General features: G+C 47.9%; 1 protein-coding gene across 7 annotated transcripts in view; it reads right to left on the bottom strand.

The window, feature by feature from the left end:
• Positions 1-12: 12 nt before the first annotated feature.
• Positions 13-24183, bottom strand: part of PTPRA (protein tyrosine phosphatase receptor type A) — a 158110-nt gene continuing 133939 nt past the window's right edge. For all 7 annotated transcript variants that reach the window (XM_027069702.2, XM_053200165.1, XM_053200166.1 and 4 more), the window contains 12 exons: positions 21784-21881; positions 20542-20661; positions 19619-19785; positions 18983-19118; positions 18118-18267; positions 16864-16957; positions 16488-16564; positions 15879-16013; positions 7261-7386; positions 7030-7181; positions 1037-1172; positions 13-312 (listed from right to left, as the gene is read on the bottom strand). In XM_027069702.2, the coding sequence (XP_026925503.1) occupies positions 238-312; positions 1037-1172; positions 7030-7181; positions 7261-7386; positions 15879-16013; positions 16488-16564; positions 16864-16957; positions 18118-18267; positions 18983-19118; positions 19619-19785; positions 20542-20661; positions 21784-21881 (1466 nt within the window). In that variant the 3' untranslated portion in view covers positions 13-237. The remainder of the gene's footprint in view (positions 313-1036; positions 1173-7029; positions 7182-7260; positions 7387-15878; positions 16014-16487; positions 16565-16863; positions 16958-18117; positions 18268-18982; positions 19119-19618; positions 19786-20541; positions 20662-21783; positions 21882-24183) is intronic.

Below are 24183 nucleotides of genomic sequence, written 5' to 3'. Positions count from 1 at the left end.
GATTTCACGATATCAATCCAAACATCACACTATTTAATTCCCCAATAAAACATTGGAAAAAGGACTATCAGTGCTAACACATTTACATATAAAATCTCCACCTAATAGGTAATAGAAGCCTATGTACCAATTTCTAAAACAGTTATAAGATATATACACAATTTTGGGTATATTAACAAAAGAGAATATTACAAAATATTAAAGGCAATTTTCCTGTCCACCGGGTCTCATCGCCTCTTACTTGAAGTTGGCATAGTCTGAAAATGCGTCAATATATTCCTGCACCACCTTGTAGCAGAACTCATACTGTTCCTGGAGAGCACAAGGAGGGAAAAGCCAGGGTTACTGACAAGAACAAGGTACCTGCAGTTCCTGACAAACCTATTTTACAAAAAATGGAAAACCGAGAGGAAATGAACGTTCTTGGACTTGCACCTGAGCCCTGACCTGCCTGTACTCTCCTTCTGGGTTGAGTACAGCTAATTTCCTCTGGATGGAGGTGAGCTGAGAGGAAGATGTCGTCCTAGGCCTACAGTGGTCAGACGTGAGTGTGCTGGGCTGGCAAACCACGCAAGCAGGGAGACGGCTCTGTGGGGCCCACACCTCACCATGGTAGCCAAGCTGCAGGCGCCCTGGCTCTCAAAGCCTCACCAACTCCCCAAACTCTTAAAATGTATTTTTCTTTCCCCTTCAGACATGTCTCTCGGAGGTTCAGGGACCCTTTTGGATGCTTATCCCCATACTCAGTGGTTACTGGTCACCGAGACGGTCAGGAGCCTGAACCAAAGAAAGGAAGCACTCCTGAGACTTCCCACGCCAGGACCCATGGAGCCCCGTGGGGCACCCAGCCACCCCCTCTAGCCTTCCGCTTGGTTCTCTTACTGGTGGCAGGGCTGTGCCCCTCTGCTCTCAATGCCCGCAAGGCTCATTCTGTATGGGGCACCTTGGGGGAGGAGGGGCTGCTTGGAAAAGCCTCCCCCTGAGATGGCCCCGACAAAGAAGGGCTCTAGATGGGGCGGTGGTGTGGGCAGCATACCAGTGTCTGGACCATGTGTGGCCTCTGTAGCCGCAGGCTCTTGACGGTCTGGAAGACGTCCAAAATCCCCTCTGCTTTCACCCGTTCCAGGACTGTGCTTAGGGCACAGAAGGTCCCCGTCCGTCCTGCCCCTGCGCTGTAATAGAGCAGATGCACTTACCACATCTGTTACAGCCCACTGTGCTGATAAGGTGAAGACAGCGGCAACGAGCACATAAAGGCCGAGGGTAATGGCGACAGCTCCTGGGAAGGGCTGTCATCTAATGGAGCTGCTGGGGTGGGTTGGGGCAGGAGGCCCATTTGCTCCTCTCCAAGTAAGCCACATGCTCAGTCTGCTCTGAGGAGGAAGTGGCACCCCAGCTGTCCTTCCTGCACGGCCCACTTTGCCTGCTGAGGGACTTGCCCACAGGACAGCGAAGAACCTCACATATACCCCCCTCCTACCCAACACTGAGCCTTCACTGTCTACCTGCAAATGTGCCTGAGTTGCCCTGACCCGCTGCTCACTCATGTTGGGATTCTAGTCTTGTCTTTCCTCTCCTGAGAAACCCTGCCCCTCTGCGCTGGGGTGTGTGTGTTGATTCTTTTCCGTGTCTCTCATTTGCTTCCTAAGTCCCAGGAATCCAGGCTCTGACCATATTATCTGCCCTGTTCAATGTCATCAGTTGCTTCAGCAGACCTTTCCTGAGTGCCTGCTGTGTGGCAGGGGCTGTGGAGGGGAACAGTATCCCCAGACAATATGATATGCAGTGTGGGAAGGAAAAAGAGGAACAGGAGTTCTAGGCAGGGTGGTTGGGGAAGGTTCTCTCTCTAGTAGGAGGTCACATGAGCAGAGACCGGAAGAAGGCGAGGGCCAAGGCCCTGTAGCTGTCTGGGAGAGGAGTATCTTAGGCACAAGGCAGGATGTCCAGGTGTGGAAGCTGTGTAGCTGGATCTGATGGATGGACGGACGGACAGAAGGAAGGAGCGTGGTCGGGGCGAGGTGAGAGCCCTCAGATCATGTTGGGATTCTAAGTGATGTGGCCTGACTGAAGTTTTAAAAGGGTCTCTCAGGCTGCTGTGTTGAGAACAGGTAGGAAGGTGGGACAGGGAAATCAGCGAGGCCAGTATAAGTACTGGGAAGAAGGGGTGGTGGCTTAGAGAGGTGCTGCTGGAGGGAGTGAGAAATACTTGATTCTGAAACTGCTTTCCATGTAGAGCAAGGTCCAACATGAGATGTGCATGGGTGAGGAAATAAGGAGAACAGTATGGCTCCAAAGCTTCTCATAGGAGTTAGCTGGGGGACGGAGATGCCACTTACTGACTTGGGGGAAGGCTGTGCAAATAGAAGGCTTAGAAAGAAAGACCAGAAGTTCTTATCTGAACCCTTTAAACTGAAGATGCCCAAGTGGAAATGTTGACTTGGGTAACTAGACATATAAATCTGGAGTTTAGGGGAGAGGCTGAACCAGTGATAATGACATGTGGGAGTTGGGATGAAAGCCAGGTGACAAGATGGGCTCACAAGAGGTCCAAGGACGAGGCCCTGGACCATGGATGAGGAGGAATCAGTCAATGAGGACACAAACCAGGAAAGAAGTGTTGCTGAAAGCATTCCACAGAGAAGTGAGTGGTCAACTGTGTTTGATGCTGATGAAGGTCAAGGGTAACGAGACAGAATGATCTCTGGACTCAGCAACGTGGACGTCACAGGTAGCCCCCACTGGGGCAGCTGCAATGGAATGTGGGAGGAAAGGGGTTAACTGGAATGGGACAGAGAGAGAGAATGAGGAGAGAGGACCTGGGGCGTTAGTCTGGACAAATCTTTTGAGAAGCTTTACTATTAAGGAAAACAGAAACAGAGGGCTACCTGGAAGGAAATTAGAGGTAAGAGTTTTGTTTCTTTTTTAAATTTTTTTTAATGTTTATTTATTTCTGAGACAGAGAAAGACAGAGCATGAGTGGGGGAGGGGCAGAGAGAGAGGGAGACATAGAATCAGAAGCAGGTTCCAGGCTCTAGGCTGTCAGCACAAAGCCCGACGCAGGGCTCGAACTCACAAACCGTGAGATCATGACCTGAGCTGAAGTCGGTCGCTCAACCGAATGAGCCACCCAGGTGCCCTGAGGTAAGAGTTTTTAAAATATTAAGATGGGAGAAATTATAGCACATCTATATGAAGATGGTAGTTATCCAGACAGTTATTCAGAGGAAAACCTGATGATGTAGGATACTGAAGTCAAGTCCTGAGGAGACAAAAGCGGATGGAACTGATATCCAAGTGGAGGGTGTGTGTGGCAGACAGGCCTCACCATGGCCCCCACGATCCCCCACGATCCCCCACGATATCTTCTGTTGTTCATGCCCTCGTGTGATCTCCTCCCCTTGGGTGTGGGCAGGACATGTGCTGTGCTTCTAACCAACAGATTTACAGCAAGCGTGATGGGATGTATTTAACTACACGCATATGATGTTATGCGGGATCATAATGCCTGTTTTGCAAGGAGACACTCTCTCTTTTGCTGGTTTAGAAGAAGCTAGCCGCCACACTGGGAAGGTCCATGTGGCATGGAATTTCAAACAACAGAGGCCCTCAGTACAGCCGCCTATAAGGAACTGAATGCTACTAACAACCAGGTGAGCTCAGAAATGGATCCTTCCCAATCGAGCATCAGATGGGACCGCAGCCCCAGCCAAAACCTTGCCTGCAGTCTTGTGAGACCCTGAAGCGCAGAACTCGCCTAAGATGTGCTCAGACTCCTGACCACAGAGACTGTAAGCTAAATGTGTGTTGTTTTAAGGTGCGGAGATTAGCAATAGATGGTTAATGTAATGGGCTACAGAGAGAGCTCAGACAACTCATCCACTGGACAGGAGGGATGCAGGGTCCACAGCACCACGGCAGGTGGATTGGCAGCTGTGGTGGTGGGAGCCTGTGGGAGTTCGGATTGCTTCTCTTTTCTTCGTCAAACAGAAATCACCGTCCTCTCTTAAGCATGAGGACAGAAGAGGCAGTGGTGGTTTTAGGTTTGAGAGGAGGTGTGAAATAGTCATACAGGACAAAGTCTGGCAAGCTTTTCTATCAAGGGCCAGATAGAATACATCATAGGTTTTGCTGAGAAAAGACAAAATCAAGATGTAACAGCGCAACTCTGACTTCTTATGTGCTGAGCAGCAGTGTGAGGTGAGGAGAGCACCACGTATGGTCTCAACTCTTTTGCTGGAGCACCAGAGCAGCCAGTACAGAAACAAATGGGCATAGCTGTGTTCCAATAAAACCTTATATGGGGGCACTGAAATCTGAATTTCAAGCAATCTTCAGGTCATAAAATAGTCTTCTTTTGAGTAAAAAAATCTTTAAAAAATTTATTCATTTGTTTTTGAAAGAGACAGAGCACGAATGAACGAGGGGCAGAGAGAGAGGGAGAAGGACTGTAGAGCCCCAAGTGGGGCTCGAGCTTCAGCTGAAGTTGGGGCTTGAACTTACGGACTGTGAGATCATGACCTGAGTCGAAGTCGAATGCTTAACTGACTGAGCCACCCAGGCGCCTCTAGTCTTCTTTTGATTTAAAAACAAAAAAACCAAAAAACCAAAAAAACATTTAAAAATGTAAAAATAGTTCTTAGCTTGCAGACCCATATAAAACTAGGTGGCAGGCCAGATATGGCAGTGGGTCCTAGTGGGTCCAGCCCTGGTCTAGAAGAGTGGAAGGTGCGGAAGGACAGCAAGGCAGCGCTAAGGGCCCACCATGAGACCAGCGGTCAGGATCATAAAATGAGGCCTGTAACCCAGTGCTTTTCTTCAGCCACACTCAGCTGCACGGTGCAGACGCAGGGTAGCTAGAGAATTTGGAGTTTGCCAAGAGAGGGTGACCAAGGGAGAGAAAAAAGTGTAGGGAAAGAAGTGTTTATCTGGGCAGGCCAAGAAATCCTTTTTCCTTAACATTTTTATTTATTATTTTCTAATTTAATTTTTAAAGTAATCTCAAAACCCAACATGGGGCTCAAACGCACAACCCTGAGGATCAAGAGCTGCATGTTCCACCAACCGAGCCAGCCAGGCACCCCACCAAGGAATCCTTTTAATTTTGCCAATCCAATGGATAAAAAGCCACGCTGCACTATTTTCATCCTCATTTCTCAGAATATTACTAGTAAAGTTTAGCATCTTTTCATGTTTACCATCCGTCTGTAGTAGCTGCTGCACTTGGCCACTTCTTCCTTAAGATTTCTTTCTTTTCTTCGCTTTTTTCTTTTCCTTTCTTCTCTTTTCTTTCTTCCTCTTTTCCTCTCCCTTTCCTTTACCTCTTTCTTTCTTTCCTTTCTTCCCTTTCTCCTTCCTTCCTTCCTCCCTCCCTCCCTCCCCTCCTTCCTTCCTTATTTTGAGAGAGAGAGAACAAGTGGGAGAGGGGCAAAGAGAGAAGGAGAGACAGAATCCCAACCAGGCTCCACAGTGTTAGTGCAGAGCCTGATGTGGGGCTCAAACTCACGATGCATGAGATCATGACCTGACACAAAATCAATAGTTGGATCCTTAACCAACTCAGCCACCCAGGCACCCCTTTATTTTTACTTTTTTTTTTAAAGTTTATTTTGAGAGAGTGTGTGCACATGCAAATGCAAGGGCAGGAGGGGCAAAGACAGAGTGAGAGAGAATGTGAATGGGGGAGGGGCAGAGAGACAGGGACAGAGAGAATCCCAAGGGACTCAGGGCTCGTTCTCATGATCTTGAGATCATGACCTGAGCTATGCTTATCTGCCTGAGCTGCCTAGGTGTCCCCTTCCTTAAGATATTTTTAAGTGATCTCTACACCCCACGTAGTGCTCGAACTCAGGACCCTGAGGTCAAGAGTCTCATGCTCTACCCACGGAATCAGCCAGGTGCCGCCCAACAGAAAACTACGTTCTTTCCCTATCTCTCATTTGCCTTGCTCACAAAACAATAAGTCTAGAGGATTAACCCATACCCAGTATATAAGCAGACTCCTCATTAATCTTTGCAGCTCTGTAGCATGAGATACATCAGAGCTTATGGAATCAGTCCCCTATTAATGTTTAGATAATTTACAACCTTCCTGAAGCACATTCACTGGATACATTCCTAGCAGTTCCTTTGCTCATTTTTCTATTTTTAAAACTAATTGGCAGGGATTTATACTCTAGTTTTCATTCTCTTTTAAGAGTTTTTTTTTCTTCCTAATTATAAAAGCAATACAAACTCATGGTACATTTTTTTTTTTAAATAAAATGCAATCAAACATGCCCCAAACAATTCACCTTCACCACCCCCGCCTCAAATGAGTCCCCTTACCATCTTCTGTCAGTGACACCAACTACTATCAGTAATCCCGTTTCACACTTGGGATATATCCTACACCCTGGACTCCTCTTTCACAAGTATGTTTTTAGTTTTGTTTATTTTTCTTCAAACTGTTTTGAAAATCGTTACCCTTTCTCTTTTCCTGTGTTTCCTTTTTTTTATTAAAAAAAATTTTTTTAATGTTTTTATTTATTTTTGAGACAGAGAGAGACAGAGCATGAGCAGGGGAGGGGCAGAGAGAGAGGGAGACACAGAATCCGAAGCAGGCTCCAGGCTCTGAGTTGTCAGCATAGAGCCCGACATGGGGCTCGAACTTACAGACCGTGAGATCATGACCCGAGCTGAAGTCGGATGCTTAACTGACTGAGCCACCCAGGTGCCCCTCCTTTTCCTCTGTTTCTTAAGGAGGCCAGACCCTCACCCCCACATTGTCCAACTGGTCTCTCCACTGTCAGTCTCCCCTGTTGCTCTCCTGTATCCCATCATGGTCTCAAATGCTCCTCCTGCCCAATATCTTAATGTCACCGATTCCCTAGCACTTAATGCGAAGTTCAAACACCAAGACGCTCTTATCATCTGGCCCCCTGCTGGTCGTCAAACTTGACTGCCACATGCTCACCGGGATGCTCACGGTCGCCTTCCCTGCCTGCCTCTCGTCACTTTCTCTGCCCCTCAGAGGGCTGGGGAGAGTGGTACCTGCAGTGCACAGTGATGGGGTGGTTCCCTGACTGTTGCTGCTGCTTCTGCACGGCTGCGATGATGCTGATCATGCCCTTTCCGTCGCTGGGGATGCCCACTTCGGGCCAGCCATGGAAGTGGAACTGCCGGATCTGCCGGCTCTTGTTCTCCTTTGGAAGAAGGGGGGTCAGAGATGCAGGGCACCGTGGCTCTCCCCGTGGGAGGAGGCGCACCCACCGGCCCCCTTACCCTGGTGTTGGTGACTAGGAGGTCTCGGACGGTGTAGCTCTCACATTCCTCCTCCTTCTTCAGCTCTACTGTGATGTCTCCATAGGACACTACTCCATCCGAGGGCCAGTACTGGGCACATTTCTCCTGGAGAGACAAATGGGAGAGGTGAGGCATCCGGGATATGATGTGTGGCAGAGGCAGGGCTGCCTTCTGAGCTGCCTGGTCCCTTCTTAGCCAGCTCTTACTGCACACACTTCATCTCCAAGGTACCAAAACCTCAGTGCCATTACATTACTTAATATCACTCCAATTAACTTCTGATCCTCACTAGGACATCTATAGCTGACCCTTGAACCACACGGGTTTGAGCTGCATGGGCCCATTCATATACAGACTCTTCTGGATAAATACAGTACAGTACAAATGTATTTTCTCTTCCTTACAATTTTCTTAATGCCATTTTCTTTTCTCTCTAGTTTATTATGAGAATACAGTATAGAATATGTAAAACATACAAAATATGTGCTAACAGTTTATGTTACCGATAAGTCTTCAGGTCAGCAGTAGGCTAGCTATTCATTACGTTTTTTTGTTTTGTTTGTTTTTTACTTTTTTTTTGAGGGCAAAGGGAGAGGCAGAGGGAATCTTTTTTTTTTTTTTAATGTTTTTATTTTATTTTTGAGACAGAGAGAGAGAGAGCATGAGCAGGGGAGGGGCAGAGGGAGAGGGAAACACAGAATCCGAAGCAGGCTCCAGGCTCTGAGCTGTCAGCACAGAGCCTGACGTGGGACTTGAACTCACGGACTGTGAGATCATGACCTGAGCTGAAGTCGGGACACTTAACCGACCGAGTCACCAGGAGCCCCTATTCATTACATTTTTGATGAGTCAAACGCTAAAGACAGGTTTTTTTTTCTCAAAAAATTTTTAAGTTTACTTATTTTGAGAGACAGAGCAGAGGAGGGGCAGAGAGAGAGGGAGAGAGAGAATCCCAGGCAGGCTCTGTGCTGTCAGTGCAGAGTCCGATGTGGGGCCCAAACTCATTAACTATGAGATTGTGACCCAAGCCAAAGCCAAGAGTCAGACGCTTAATCGACTGAACCACCCAGATGCCCCGGCACAGATTTTTTTTTTTTTAATTGAAGTACAGTTGACACACAGTGTTAATTTCAGGTATATGACACAGTAATTTGGCACATCTATCCATTATACTGTGCTCACCCAAGCATAGCTACCATCTGTCACCATATAACGCTATTACGATACCACTGACTATATTCCATATGCTATAGCTTCCATCCCTGGGATATACAGATTTTTTTTTTAAATGTTTATTTTTAAGAGAGAGCAAGTGAGCAGAGGAGGGGCAGAGAGAGAGGGAGACACAGAATCCGAAGCAGGCTCCAGGCTCTGAGCTGTCAGCACAGAGCCCAATGCGGGGCTCGAACCCACAGACTATGAGATCATGACCTGAGCGGAAGTTAGATGCTTAACTGACTGAGCCACCCAGGTGCCCCTACAGATTTCTGACTGCACAAAGTGGGAACAGGGTGCTAGGGGTTGAACAACAACCCCCATGTTGTTCACGAGTCAAATGTAAATTTAAAAACTTAATTCCCTTACTGGACATAATCCCTTAACGTTTCGGTGTTACTTACAGTCTAATTTGCAATATATTATGGTATCTCTGAAGAGCTCTGACCATCACCTCAGCTGCATCCAACACTCAATGGCAGGGTGGAGAGAAATGTCTTTGCTCCAATGCCTCCCCATCCCTTGTTCCCTTGGGGTGTTTCCACATCTTACAGATGTTTACATATGTCAGACTGCTAAGCCAGGGAAACTGACCCCAGTGACATTCCCATCCAGCCATGGTGCTTCAGACAGCACAGGCCACAGCACCCTTTCATCCCCTTCCTCTTTTTTTTTTTTTTTAATGTGTATTTATTTTAAAGAGAGAGAGAGAGACAGAGAGCGAGCAGGGGAAGATAGAGAGAGAGAGGGAGACACAGAATCGCAAGCAGGCTCCAGGCTCTGAGCTGTCAGCACAGAGCCCGATGTGGGCTCATTCATGAGATCATGACCTGAGTGGAAGTCAGATACTCAACCGAGCCACACTGGCACCCCATCATCCCTTCCCTCTTTATCTTGTTTTTGTTCTTTTTTGAGAGAAAGAGACAGACTGGGGGAGAGAGAGGGAGAATCGTAAGCAGGCTCCATGCTCAGCACGAAGTCTGACACAGGGCTTGATCCTACAACCCTTGGACCATGACCTCAACCAGTCGGCTCAACTGACTGAGGCACCCAGGAGCCCCTCTTCTTTATCTTTTGATCCTGCAATGGCACCCGCACTGCTGTCCTTGCTAGTGAGCAGGAGATGGTTTATGGCCTGTCTTGCTGGCATCTGGCTCAATTTCCTCCACAGCTCCTTGTGGGCAGCGACTGCCACTTTTCATCTTTGTCTCCCCGGCACCTTGCACACTGCCTGCATGTGGTAGGCTCTCAGTATCTGGTAAATGAATTTGTTCAATGCTTGCAGAATGGGTCAGGCTATAAATACATAAATAAAACAATATAGTTATACTGTCCATTTCTTCAGAGCATTTCGGTGAAGATCTCGGACACTTCACTACTGGCAATTTTAAAATCCTCAACCACAAATGTATTTTACATTCACTGGGAAAATTATGAGAAGTAGAAAAATAAAAATCACCAATAGTCTCTCAGTCCGAATAAACTAATCATTAGAAGTCCATTTTAGTGACTCTTCTTGCTTTTCATATGTGTAATCATTCATTACCCACTTTATAAATGATGTTGAGCTCATTCTAAAACACAGAATTATTAAAGTGGTGGATCACAGCAATGTCATAGACTAGTGCTTTTCCACAATATGCCCACTGGGGGCCCTGGGGATGCCTTGGGGGTTGGGGCCCTGGGACCTCTTCTCAAGAAAAACAGCTTAAAAAAATTCTAATTAAGGCTCTTAAACAAGAGATTATGTTGGTTTTTAGGCCATTAGTGAGTGGAATGAGTTTTGCTGCCATAGTTCCCTCCCAACACTGCCTTTACACAGCTTACCAGCTACGAGTGAAGACTGGAACTTTAAAACCATTACCAGTGCTAAGATCCAAATGGGCTTGAGAGAAATGAAGTGTATGAGCTAGAATCACAGTATGACTAGAAAAAGAAATAGTACGGACCCACAGTTGATGGCTTTCAGGTATTTGAGACCTTAGTGGTGAGGCACAACAGAGAAGAAAAGGAGCAAACTGGAAGGAGGCCTCCAGGGATACAGAGTTAGGGAACTAAGTTTTGAGGGAGAAGGCTCTGGAATACACAAGAACAGCTCCAGTTTAGAAATCTCCTGGGGTGACTTTTCTCTGGGCCAAAGGAGAGGAACCCCCTTCCTTAAGCAGGCAGAATGGGGACCTGAGGAATCCAGAACAGGGGCCAGCAGCCGTACCTCCTGATGCCCAGGGCTACAAAGGCCTTGGGATCCTGCTGAGGAGGGAGATGTGAGCTGGAGACCAGGCCTGTGCAGAACACAGAGCAAGGGCAAAGGTGGGACCCCCCCTCGCAGGGAGTAGGCTGTGACCCATCTCAGAAGCCATGCTCCACTCAGCAGCTAGAGGGCAGAAGGGAACGAGGGAAAATGGAAACTATTTAACATGAGCAAGGGAACCTGTGAGGAAGAACAATGTAATTCAAGTCTTGGGACTGGATATCAATATGAAAGGTTCCTAAATTTTGTACGCATAAGTAAATTTCCCCTCAAGATCTCAGGAAGCCCCAAATGGACTCTAAGCAGTGACCACAGTTAGGTTTATGTTTTCAAAATGATCTCCGGCTGCCATGTGAGGTGACTAAAAGTGGGTGGAATGGAAGCAGGCAGACGGGCTGCCAGGCTACTTCAGTGGTGCAGGTGAGGGGACGGTGGTTTCTAGGACGGGTCAGTAGTTACACTAGAGAGAAGCGGATATGGTCAGCACAGGTCAGACCTCACCGGTGTGAGGAGTGAGGAAAGGGGAGCGATGAATGGAACTTCTAGACTTCTCCCTGAACAAGCGGGTGGAAGGCGGCACCACCTACTGAGATGGCAAGACTGGGGTGGACTAGTATGGGGGAAGGAGGAAATCAAGTTTCATCTGGGCCAGGTGGAGTTCGAGATCCTCAACGGAGAGCCATGTGAAGATATCGGGTGGGTACGTGGATACACAAGTGGGAAGAGGGGGCTGGGTTAGAGACACAGATTTGGGGAACTCTGGCGTATAGACAGCATCTCAAGCCACAGGACTAGATGAGGTCCTCAAAAGATAGTGTGTTAAGACAAACTACAGAGGGTTAAGACCTGAGTCGAGGACACCTCAATGATTAAAAGGTCATGCAGAGGAGGAGGTGGTCACAAAGAAAATGAAAGGAACTGCCGGGCCAGTGAGGGGGTGATATTATAGAATTCAAAGGAAGAAAGTGTTTTGAGGAGGCGGGAGGTGTTGAGTGTTCAGATGCTGCAATAAAAGGACCAGAGAGACAAGAGAGAAGAAAGGCCTTTGGAAGGGCAAGAAGGCAGTCACCAGTGATCCTGACCGAGAAGGAACAGGATGAGGACAGAAGTGGAAGGGAGGAAGCCAACTCCTCAAAGGAGTTGTGCTGGGAAGGAAGGGGTACAGAGAGATGGGGGCAGAGGGAAGGAACTGTGGGACAGGAGAGATTTTCATCTTGTAAAGACAGGAAGTGCAACAGTGCGAAGGCTGGTTGGCGTAATTGGGTCAGAGAGCGCTGTAGCAACACACTTGAGAAGGCGGGGGTGGGGGGGGCCCGGCACAGTGGACAGGTGGACAGAGAGGGGCAGGGACCCCCTCCCGCTACAATAGGAGAGAAGGAGAGAGAATGCCTACAGATCTGAGGAGGCTGGGTGCTTGCAGGAGGGAAGATGAACCTGCTCTTGTCTGATTTCTTAGAGAAAAATGAGCCATGAAAATAAGAGACCGGGGGGAATAACAGATGTTAGCAAGGGAAGGATTATAATAACGACAAATCACAAAAACTCTAGAGAGAGTAGGGAGGAAGGTGAGAACATGAGTGGGGAGTCCCAGGCTGAAAAGTGGAGGAGTCGGTGGCTCTGGAAGAGGATTTTAACCACTTCCATTTTGACCTCAGTCTGTACTTTCTGATTAATTTTCTTTCCAGCCTCTCTCTTAACGCAGGCAAAAGATCCGGCAAGCAAAGCATCCAGGGATGGGAACTGAAATTATCCCTGAGGCAATAATGACTGCCATGACTTCAGCAAGACCCCACATATCTGACCATGATCGACCTGACCTTTTTGCCCACCTGCACGTACCCACTGAACTTTGTCCCACAGCTTCCTTACATGAACCTAGAAATATTTTCAGCACTTGGAGATAGTCTTTGAGATGTTAAGTCTGCTATCGTCCCAGTGTCGGCCTCACTGAAATAGATTCTTTTCTTGTTTCACCTCCACTCGTGTCTCTCGGTCTGTGGATTTTGTCAGTGGTGAGTGGCGAAACTGTCTGTGTCGGAGACGTGGAGCCAGGTGCTCTTATGCCCCCGGGCCCTGGTCACAGCTCTAGAGATTTGGTGGAGAGAAAAACTTAACTCGAGTAAGAGGAGGGAAGTAGTGAGGTTGGCGATCAGCAGATGGTAAGCAGGGCGGGACCCAGGGTTGAGATCTCAAAGGCAGCGCAGATATTGGCAGGGACAAGGCTGTGATTTGACTGGGTGGCTGAGGGAGCCGAGAGGTGGAAAGACCAAGAATAAGTGGGTCGCCCACGTGGATACTTACGCCTTCAAGAGCAGAGGCAGGCATCAGGCACAGGGGCCACTAAGGGGCAATAAGGCAGGTGTTAAAATCATCAGTAGCAGAGGATGGGAGACTGGGAATAGATGTGCTCAAGTCCAGCAGCAGAATACTCGGGAACAGGGCTTTAATCTCAGATTTATGTTTTCGGGTTATGGATTCTGGAAAAGATAGCCTAGAGAAGCTACAGCAGAAGCTTCTGTGTCCTTTCTCCTGCTGTCTTTAACTTCCTCCCCCTGGACAGCAACTAGTCTCAGCATGGTCCGAGGCTGACAATGGTTATGGGGACACACGCTTTATGGCAGGTGCCTAATGCAATCTCATTCTGCCGACACTGGGTAAGGGGCACACAACCTTGGGTTGGGCTGTCCTCATGCAGAAACTGCTGGAACTGCTCTGCCCACTCGGACAAACGGTCCAACTTACAGCTGTTGAGGGCACCCAGGCCTCACAAGCATCTTGGTGGACCCCTCTGGTTAGGATAGAGGAGAAAAAGAAAACAGGGAGAAGAGGACTCTGGATTTTAAGTTCTAATTCTTTTGGGATTTTAATGTATATAAAATTTACATTTTGGAATTAAGACTTTTTCCTTGAGAATTTAAAACCAGGCGTGGGCAGTGGTGGTGTCATGTTGTATAAATGTATCAGTTAGGCTTACTGTGTTCGCCTCCCTGGAGGCTACACTTGACAAGACGAATGGGAGATGGAACAGGAAGCGGAATTAGGTCTTAGGGGGGCAGTGAGGCCTTGTAAAGAATGTTATTAATATCCTGTTCTGATTCATTTCAGAAGCTTCTGAGGGCAAGAGCTGCTACCTGTCTCCCTGGCCCTGCAAAGACAGAGGCATAAGGCCGAGTGGTAGGTAAAGGGGAACGGGCCTCAGTCAACTGACTAAATCCCTATGTATTTAGTGAGGTATTCACTGGGCCACATTTCCTTCCAGGGCAGTGGATGGAGACAGGATACTTGTGCTTGCCATCCCAGCTCTTCTGCCTGCAGTGTGGGCCTGTCCATCATAGATCTGGAGGCAGGGGGCGTGGGGATAACCTCGTGCAGGTCTGTGGTTTACGTGCACCTTCCATCCTAGCTTGTCACAGAGGGCCAGGAGACACACACCTAGTTCCTGATAACACAGCAGCTCACTGCACAACTGCAGAGCCAGGAACTGTGCCCCAAAACTCCACTTCATCAGTATTGTCATTAATGATAGATGAAGACCCATGAAGTATGTCTGTTGATTAGAGACGTGATGGAAACTTGGAAAGAATAGCCAATGTGCTAAATGATTAAGCCTGAAAAAATTCTTGGCGCACAGAAGAGCTGGGTGTGCAAATATGTATAAAACTGTATCAAGATTAAAATAAACAAACTGTACAAGTACAGAACGGGGAAGATGTAGCTGGTAACAACTAATGTAGGATGTATTTAGTAATTTTTATTTTTAATTGGTTGCAAATTCAGTGAGTCATAAGTGGGTGTCATCCTTAATTCTTCACCCTGCCCAGTCCATGCATCTCTTCACTATCTTTTGGGACAGACCCCTTGTCACCATCCCTGAGTCTAGGCCACCAGCAGTACTGTCACGACTTCCTCTCTGCCTTTGGTGTGCTCGTTTCTGATCTGTCCTCACTCAGCCAAAAGGACTTCAAAAAAACCCCACAAATCTGATATTGTCAAGGGCTCTTAAAGTGCCCTATAAAGTCTAAACTCTTCACTGTGGCTCAGAAAGATCTTTATCACCAGGCCCTTGCTGGCTTCTCTCAATTCTGATCCCTGTTAAGTCACGCGCCAGGCATAACAAAGCAACCATTTACTGCACTCTAACCACAGCAGAGAGAGTTTTTAAGATCAGAAACACTGTGTGAACACACACTGGGCCACCCAGGGTGGGGGTGCGCAGAGAAAGAGCGATCTCTGAGATTCAAAGTGCTCAGTAGAGGCTGCACGGTGACTCAGGAACAGTGTTAAGAGAGCTCCTACACTGAATGGAGCTGACCTAAGGGGGCTTCTATGGTCCCTTATATTCAGAGTTCCCAAGCAATTCTACTTTTTAAATGACTAGAGGACATTTTTCTTTAAAAGATTTCCTTGTTGGGGCACCTGGGTGGCTCAGTCGGTTAAGCGACCGACTTCAGCTCAGGTCATGATCTCGCGGTTCTTGAGTTCGAGCCCCGCATCGGGCTCTGTGCTGACAGCTCAGAGCCTGGAGCCTCCTTCAGATTCTGTGTCTCCCCCTCTCTCTACCCCTCCCCTGCTCACGCTCTGTATCTCTCTGTCTCTCAATAATAAATAAATGTTAAAGAAAAAAAAAATTTAAAAGATTTCCTTGTTAGCTGAATGTTAACTTATAAATATCCTTTTGTGTTGTTGTTATTTCTCAAGTTCCACTGCTTCCTTTACTGTAGTCTGCAAAGAGGCAACTCATCTTCCCACAGTCCTTTGGTTCATTTTTCTGGCCTGGAAGGCACCCTCTTCTTAGAGACACTCAGGAACTCCACATCAGAGCCTCGGTCTGGCTCTGCATCCCTCATTTCACCAGCTCTGTCCCCGCCAGGGGGGTGGGAGGAGGAGGTGTGCACAACGCTAGGCTCGGGGCGAACTGTATTCAGGACAGAAGTAAAATGGTGGGAACTGTCTGGGGACTCAGATCACACTGCCCTTCCAGTCCTGAGAGAAGCTCCAGACTGCTCACATATCAGCTGCTTGGATATGGCTCTTTGGGCAGTTTATGCCAAACAGATCTTCTTAGCTCCCCTACACGTACCCTTTTCCTGTGCTCTCTTTCTCCCACAGCCCAGGACCTCTTTGAGCTCACCTGGCCTCTCTCCTCCAGTTCTGTTAGCATCACGATAGAGCAGGATTTCCACTCCCAGATCATTCGCCAGAAGTCCTCAATGGTGTGGAGAAGAGGGCCCTGGCTGGCGATGTAGGAGTCCTTCTGTCGGTAGCCCTATGCAGGCCAGGTCAATGGTAGGAGTAAGGTGGTTTAATCAGGGAGGGGAGAGCAAAGAAGACAGGCCACTAGGATGGGATGGGGCTGCTTGGAGGCAAACTCATCCCAGGCAGAGCTCCCTTTGGTCAAGGACCAAACCCTGTGTGACACGCTAGTCTCTTTTGAAGAGGGTGAGGGATGGGGGTTTGGAGCTGTGATGAAGAGAACAGATATGGGAAGGACCAGAGGCGTTTAGCCTTTGGTGTGTGCTATGAGCTTTCCCTCTAGCTATCACTCTGGTGTGTGCCCTCTGTTTCCTCCCCACCTTCTGCTCTCTGGGGCCTGGAAGACCTAGTGTACAGGTTGGTATCAGTTCTGAATTTGTTGACTGACTCAAAGACAACCCTCCCAAGCACTGGGAGGGTGGCACTGCGAGGCCCAGCTGAGTCTCCATGGAGGGTGGGGAGCTCTGGGGACACAGCCACCACTTACATCAATGAAGGATGCATTCACGTAGTCGGTGTTCTCCTCACCCCTCTTAACTGGAATGATCACTCTGTTGAATTCATCTGCAGGAAGGACAGCAGCTGTGGCTCCCCAACATCACCTCCAGGCTCTCTTTCAATCTCTCCTTCCCACCCATCCCAGCTGGGCAATAACATGCCTGTTCCCAGCGCAGGAGGGAGAAACCCTTTGGCCTTCATGCTTTTTCATTTCCAGAAGCCACTGAAGAACTGAGAGCGACAAGAGGCAGTGCCCTAATTCTTGTCTCCAAGGTGATCATTAATTAGCACCTGAGAAGTGGAAGGGGTAAAGGGGAAGGAGGGAACGGGACACTAAGGTTTTGGGATGGGGAGAGGGCTCTTACATGGAATGATCTGTAAAACCCGGTTCTTCTTCATGTTGGCTGGAAGGTTTCCAGTCCGCATCTTGTCATTCTGGATTTTGATTGATGTTAATTTCTGAATTGGGAAGGAGAGGGGAAACATTACTGCGCCCCATAACTTGGCAAGATGATGCCTTCACTGGACCTGCATCTCTAGGCTACTCTGGCGTCTACTGCTCCTCACTGGAGCCCTGACCTCCATTTCCACATTTTCTTGCTGGAACCCAGTTCCTTCTGTCATAAGCTCAGTGAAGAAGCCAAGAACAAGTGTTTGGGAAACACTGCCTTGAGGGCTCCTGTGGACCCTTCTGGGATTCCCTGGGGCTGGAACTTTATGATCCTGGAGCAAGGATCCTAGCTTCATAGGAAGGAGTGTGCCTGCCTTTCCTCTCTCCCCGCTGCTCTGCCAGAGGAAGACTGGACTCTTTAGAAAACTTTATTCAAATGCAAATGTTCCCTTCTCCTGATTCTGAGGCTCCTTCTAGATCCTTACTACTCAAAGTGTAGCCCAGAAACCAGCATCAGTCTCACTGTGTTAGAAATGAAAAATCTTAGGCCCTAACTCTATTTCCCCCTGCTGAATCAGAACCTGCACCTTAACAGGTTCCTGTGGTAATCTGTGTGCCATTACAGTTTGAGAACTGCTTTAAGGGATGTGGTCTTTCCCACTGCAACCCAGAAATCTCTTCTTCTGGGAACACCTGTATTGACAAGGGTGTGACATATTCCTTAGGTGTGCTAAGAACCATTGTCCAATGGCACACAGCAGAGGTCAGCAATCTATGCTCCATGGGCCAAGTTTGATCTGCTGCCTATAAATAAACTTTTATGGAAACACAGCCATGCTCATTTGTTTACATAGCATCTATATGTAGATTCTTTTATGTTATAGCAACGGTTTTAAGTAGTTGCAACAGAGACCACATGGCTTGCAAAGCCTAAAATATCTACTCTCTGGTCCTTACAGGAAAGGTTTGCTGTTCTTATGCATTATAATCACCTGTGTGTGGGGGTGGGGGGGCAGACTTGGGGACTTAAAAAACATATTGCCCGTTTTTTCTTTCCTCCTAATACCACCAAGTGATTTTAACATACAGGATGGGTTGAAAGTGACTAGGGTATGAGTAAAGGACCAGAAACCCACATAACCCCTTAACCACCCACATACCTCACAAGGGGATTCCCCAGAGCACGTGAATCCTCCAGTCTGAATGAAGGAGTTCAGCTCCAACTCACCTTAAACTCCTCCTCTAATCCATTGTTGCTGGTCCCTGGGATTTTGTTGTAAATTTTCTGCAGATGTGTTTCTAGAGAGGTCACCTCTAGTTCTGTATCTCCGTACAGATAATGCTCCAGAAGGGCTTGGTATATGAAGACATACTGCATCTGAAATGCCATGATGCCCGAGTTCTCAGTTATACACAACATAGATCACACCCTCCCACCTCCAGTTCACTCCGGTCCACTTCTCCTTTGACCCTAGCAGGAATAAAATCATTCACTCTCGTCCCGGGGCAGGACCTGAAATGCATGAGTCCCTCTGGGGGTGCTTCACTTAGGAGGGAGGGTCCTACTCTGGCAGCCTCCTAGACTGGAAGCCTGGAGAGAAGGACAGATCCAATTCCTGCTCATTCTGACAACACACATTTAATAGTCTGAAGGGGTTGTCAAAATCTGGTGACACACAAAACCTCTGCCAGGCTCCCTTCCAGTGCTGTGCGCTTTGAACTCCATGCCCCAACTACAGAGCGGATTGCTGCTCTGTGGACACGGCCACTGCTGCTCCTGGACATGGCCAATCTGTGTCACAACTCTGTGGGCACTGGTTCTCTCAGCTGCCTGCATGCTTCTCTTAGGACCTGTTCCTTATCCTTAGGAGTCTAGTGCAAATGACACCTGCGTTCCCAATTCCCGTAGGCACAACTTCCTCTATGCTCCGTGTCTCTTTTAATACATAATTTATAAGGGTCCTTCATTACACTGCATGCTGATCATTTACAATAACCTAGGAGCTGAGTAATCCATGAGGCTAGCAGATGTTTTGGTCTTGGAATGTGCCCTCCCCCCCTCACCCCTCCCACCTTATCCACAAATCACTCACATCTGTTTGCACCATCTGGCAGCGCTGTGCCCGGATCCGGCTCACGAAGCCATACACGTCCACTTTCCGCTCTGTATGCATCATGTCCAGCATGGCATCAATGACAACAAAGGTACCTGTACGCCCTACACCCGCACTGTAGCCAGAGAGCAGGGGTGTTACTGGGACGGCCAGCATGCCTTGTGGGAACATACAGGGAGGGGGCAGCATAGGCCAGGGCTCTTTCTTCAGGCCACTAAATTCTAGTTCTGAATGGTGACTAGCTGGAACTCTCATGGAGCCAACAATCCCACTGCACCCCGGACTCTGTACCTTTACTTATTAGGACCAGGGAACCTCGACACTTAGAAAGGTCAGAAGGCTCCAAGTACACAAAGCAGCACTCAATCCAGCTTTCTGGCTTCATAACAGTGGTCTGCCCATCCCCAATCTTGGAGTGACTACCCTTCCCTCTTTCCTCAAACGCTCTATACCCAGCACCAAAATTGAGGAGTCTCTCTGGCTGCTGTCCCAGGACCCTAACAGCTGATCTGCTCTGTGCTAGCCCCCTCTCCTCAGCCAGGGCCCCCGTGCTTTCCCCTGCTCTAACCGTGGGAGAATATGGTATATGGGGAGCCAAGGGTCAGCCACACTGACCTGCAGTGGACCACGATGGCCCCTGCATACTGAGGGTTACAGGCTTTCACCTTCTTGAGGAACTTGAGCATGCCGATCGGGGTGAAAGGCACCCCAAAGTCTGGCCAGCTGGTAAAGTGGAACTGAGTGATGAGGCGCTGTGGCTTCCTGTTGGTCATGTCGCCCACCTGTGGAGTGAGGAGATCTTGTGTGTTGGCCCTGATAACCTGGGGTAGGGGAGTGCCAGGGGAGGGGAGGTGAGGCTTGGGGGCCAGGGCAGCTGTGGTGGTCAATGACAATGGGAAGATGAGAATGAACCCAAGGAAGTGTGAACTACGGAGACAGGATCTCTTCCCAGGAACCCCATGGAGGTAGGCAGGGCTGTTACTATTATTCCCAGCGGACAGGTGTGAAACGTGAAACTCCGTGAAGCTGAGTGACCCCGTCAAGGTCTCAGAACTAGTTAATGGCAAGATCAGAACTACAATGCAGGTCTCCCAACTCTTGTTAAGTCCCCTTTTCATAGCACCACACCACCCCGCAGCTCTGAAGGCAACTTTTGCTCAAGCCTCCAGGGTCACTCTGGAGGACCAAGAGGAGGGCCCACCATATCCTTGATGTCAGGAGCCTCTGGAGTAAGAAAGGAGAAGGTGGGTCAAGTCCCCAGAAGATTATACCACCTCCTGATGCACATACATCATCCCGATGATGATCAAACTCCATCTCAATACTTTTTTTTTCTCCCAGTCATGAAAATGCTCCTCCCTTAGCTTTGACAAAGTTCCTTGGGAGCCCAGATCTCTAATCTCAGAGTCCAAACATACCTCACACTCAGTGATTCCTGACCACCCTGGATAAGAGGGGGGGATGACCCAGTTTGTTCCACTCTCTTAGTGGTCAGCAGATCCCAAATACGAGAGGAGAAAGGAGGAAGGAGGCAGTACCTGCTGAATGCAGAACTTTCGCACTGTGTAGTCCACCAGGACGGTCACATCCTCTACTGACACTCGGATATTCCCATAGGTCCAGCAGCCTTGGTCTGGCCAGTACTGGGCACACTTACACTGGAAGGGAACAGACACACATCACCTGATGACCTCAGACCTCCTGCCCCCAGCAGATGTGAAGGACCTGAAGGAAAGGAGCACAAAAGCCCAGACAGAAGTCCCCAGAGAAGGCCTCTTCTCTCACCTCCGTCAGCTGCAGACTTATTTAACTTCTTTTTTCAAGTCCCTCAGCTTCCATCCTGTTTAGCACTATCTCTTAAATTATACATAGCCCCAGCCCTATACTTCTTGCTCTTTCCCACCCCTGTTCCCTCAGTTCAGGGCAAATCAAAAGCTACTTTACCTACAAAATGTGCCCTTCCACTATGCCAGGTCATGGTCTAGGGACAGGCCCGCCTGATTCCCAGGAACCAGCAACCTGCTAAGGGGGTAACCAGGGCAGAGTGATGCCTTCTCTGGTGCCTGGACCTTGAACAGCTTCTCAGAGTCAGAGGTCAGGTTGGAGGAAACAAACCTACAGCCCAGCCCTAGTACCAATCCTCCTAAGCACTGTGCAACTGATGATTAACACACTCAACACCTCAGAGTGGGGATCAAGGTAATTTAAGGGCCATTCTAGGAAAAGACTGTCATGAATGGGGGTTATTCTCTGGGGCTTGATCTAGAACTCAGAATTGGTTTTAGCTATGGTGCAATGAAGGGCCTTGCCAGGCATGGACTTGGCAGCCACAGACACAAAAGGAAAAGGATCAGTCAGAAAGTTGAGTGCATGATCAGACCAGGGCCTCTGATTCCCTTGCACCCCACAGGGTCTCAGTTCATACAGTTTCCTCTGTTGACTCAGAGAAGGTGCAGGAAACCAGAGGAACGAGGGATTGGAGAAGCCACGGGGGAAAAAGCTCCTCTGTAGCTTTTCTTGGCAAATGGCCCAACCTTTCCTTCAGGTTGTTTTGAAACCAGGGTGAGTTGTCTGACTATCAGACATAGGCAACATGCCCTAGGCACACCCCTGAAGTTCATCTGAGACTTCCAGGCCATAGGAAATTCTGATAAGCACAGTGGCCTGGGCTTTGTCTGATCAATGACTGGCACAGGAACCACAAAGGGTAGACAGCCCAGGCTCAAACACAGAGGAGTTCCTCTGCTAGTTATGCTGGTCTATCTAATGTCTCCACTCACCTCCTTTCTCTCCTTCAGGTTTGTCACCATGACAATGGTGGCTGTGTTTTGTTCCCAGATCATCCTCCAGAAATCATTCACTGTTTCTTCTTTTGGTCCTAAAGTAGCCAATAGCAAAGATGAGGAGAACACACACCAAGGGGAAGAAATCTGCTGGGAAATTGGGAACATTCATTCCTGACTTTTGGAAGCCTGTGCCCACGTGTCCCCAGCTAAATATCCAATCCATCAATCCATCCACCCACCTACTAACTGAACATTTCCCATCCACTCTGTATGTGCCAGGTACTTCACTAGGGAGTGAAGTGGGGGGTGGGATGTTGTCGAAATGTAAAGAGAACATAAATAATGTCTCCCAAGGGTATTATAAATGAGGATTAGAAATCATGACCGCTTGCTAAATACCTGTGTTACTGGCCAGACAGTGAGCTAAGTGCTTTGCATCTCATTTACTCCTTCCTATCATGTTCTAAGGTGGGTGTCGTTAGCCACAGAGAGGACAGGTTGATTTGCTCAGGCTAGAATTTAAAATTTACCCCAGTCCAGCCTTTCTGGGAAAGCCCCTGAAAGATTTCTTCACAAAAATGAGGGCACAAACAAAGAGAAGGAAATGGGAGCTAACATAGGATAGAGGCTAATGGAATTCCCTGGGTATTGGTGAAGGGAAGGCTCAAGATGGGAGCTCTGAGGCTAGAGGGCAACTGAAAAAAGTTCTAGGAGGATCCCAAGATTAAAAAATTAAAAAGAATTAAGCCTCATGTATCTGAAGGTACTGAGAGAAAATACATACTTCTAGTGGAGAGTCTGGGGGGAACATCATTGAATACTATGTACTTAGCTGTAAATAATACTAGCACAGTAATAATAATGTAAATAATAAATATTGTCTTAACCCCAAATTGTGATTTAACTCTATTGGGAGAATGGGGAAAAAGGATTTGTGTATGCATGTCTGTCTGAGTGTGAGGTAATCTGTAAGAGGATTAAATAAATTATCTATCCTAAGAAGTCACCAACAGATAAAAATGGCTGAATTAGAGTGAAAGGAAGAGGAAAGGGGGGGGGACATTTTGTTTTTATATGCCTCGCAATACCTTTTTGACTTTCTTAAACTTTATATTCCCTTTGGTTAAAAAAAAAAATAGTAACAAGAAGAAAAACAAATAATGGCAGAAGTGGACACACGCCAAAAAGATGCACAGAGGCCTTGCCACTGCCTGGCAAGGTCAGGAAAAATCTCCTGGAGGTGGTGACATCTGAGCCATATGTTAGGCTCAGGTGGATCAGGTGGATCGGAGTTTAGAAAGGGGACATAGGGAGAAGAGGTGCTCCAGGCAGAAGCGCAGGGGATAGCAGCAAGAAAGAGCATGAGATGTCCAGGAATTGTAAGGAGTGCAATAAGGTGATTGTGGAGGGTACACGGAGTGGCAGAAGATAGAGCTGGAAAGACAGGTAAGGTATCAGAATCTAAAGGGGTAGAGGTCAGACTAAGGCAGGCTTGTTCTATAGATAATGGAAAATCGTTAAAGGATTTTCAGGAGTTCTAACAAAATTTTTGCATCAAGAAAGGCCATTTTCGTGGAAGGAACCCAAGAAGCAAGGCTGGGCCTAGAGGGCCAATCAGTAGGCTATGACAACACAGCTAGAAGAGATGACAGGAGTAAGACAGTGTGACAGAGAAGACAGATTTTGGAGAAAGAAATAAGAGGACCACTCATACTCAGAGAAAGGAATGGGTAGGAAATTTGTATGATCCCAAATCTGGCTTGGTTGATTAGATGGGTTGCATTCCAGTCATGGTGACAGCCAGAGAATACAGGAGAAAAAGCAGTTTGGGGGCTGAAGGAGAGGTATATTTTATTTTACTATTTTTTTATTTTTATTTTTTTTTAATTTTTTTAACCTTTATTTATTTTTGAGAGAGAGACAGCATGTGAGAAGGGGAATAGCAGAGAGGGAGGGAGACACAGAATCGGAAGCAGGCTCCAGGCTCCGAGCTGTCAGCACAGAGCCTGACGTGGGGCTCGAACCCACAAACTGTGAGATCATGATCTGAGCCGAAGTCGGACGCTCAACCGACTGAGCCACCCAGGTGCCCCGGAGAGGTATATTTTAGTGAGTTTCTTTTTTTTTTTTAGATTTTAAGTAATCTCTACACCCAATGTGGGGCTCAAACCTGCAACTCCAAGATCAAGAGTCACATGTCCCCACCAACTGAACCGGCCAGGCGCCCCAAGGCATATTTTAGTTTTTGATGTGGACGGGTATGTGGAGGTATCCAGGTGAAGGGGTAGAAAATTAGTTTGAAAATGTGGCTCAGAAGCTCAAGAGAGGCAGTAGCCAGTCAAACAGGTAGGTATGAGATGAGGTCTCTCAAAGAGGATACAGAAGAGAAGAAAA

This window comes from Acinonyx jubatus, chromosome A3 (assembly GCF_027475565.1).
Source record: "Acinonyx jubatus isolate Ajub_Pintada_27869175 chromosome A3, VMU_Ajub_asm_v1.0, whole genome shotgun sequence".
In the NCBI taxonomy this organism is placed as follows: Eukaryota; Metazoa; Chordata; class Mammalia; order Carnivora; family Felidae; genus Acinonyx; species Acinonyx jubatus.
The sequence above is the reverse complement of the archived record's forward strand: the minus strand, read 5'-3'. Positions and strand labels throughout refer to the sequence as shown.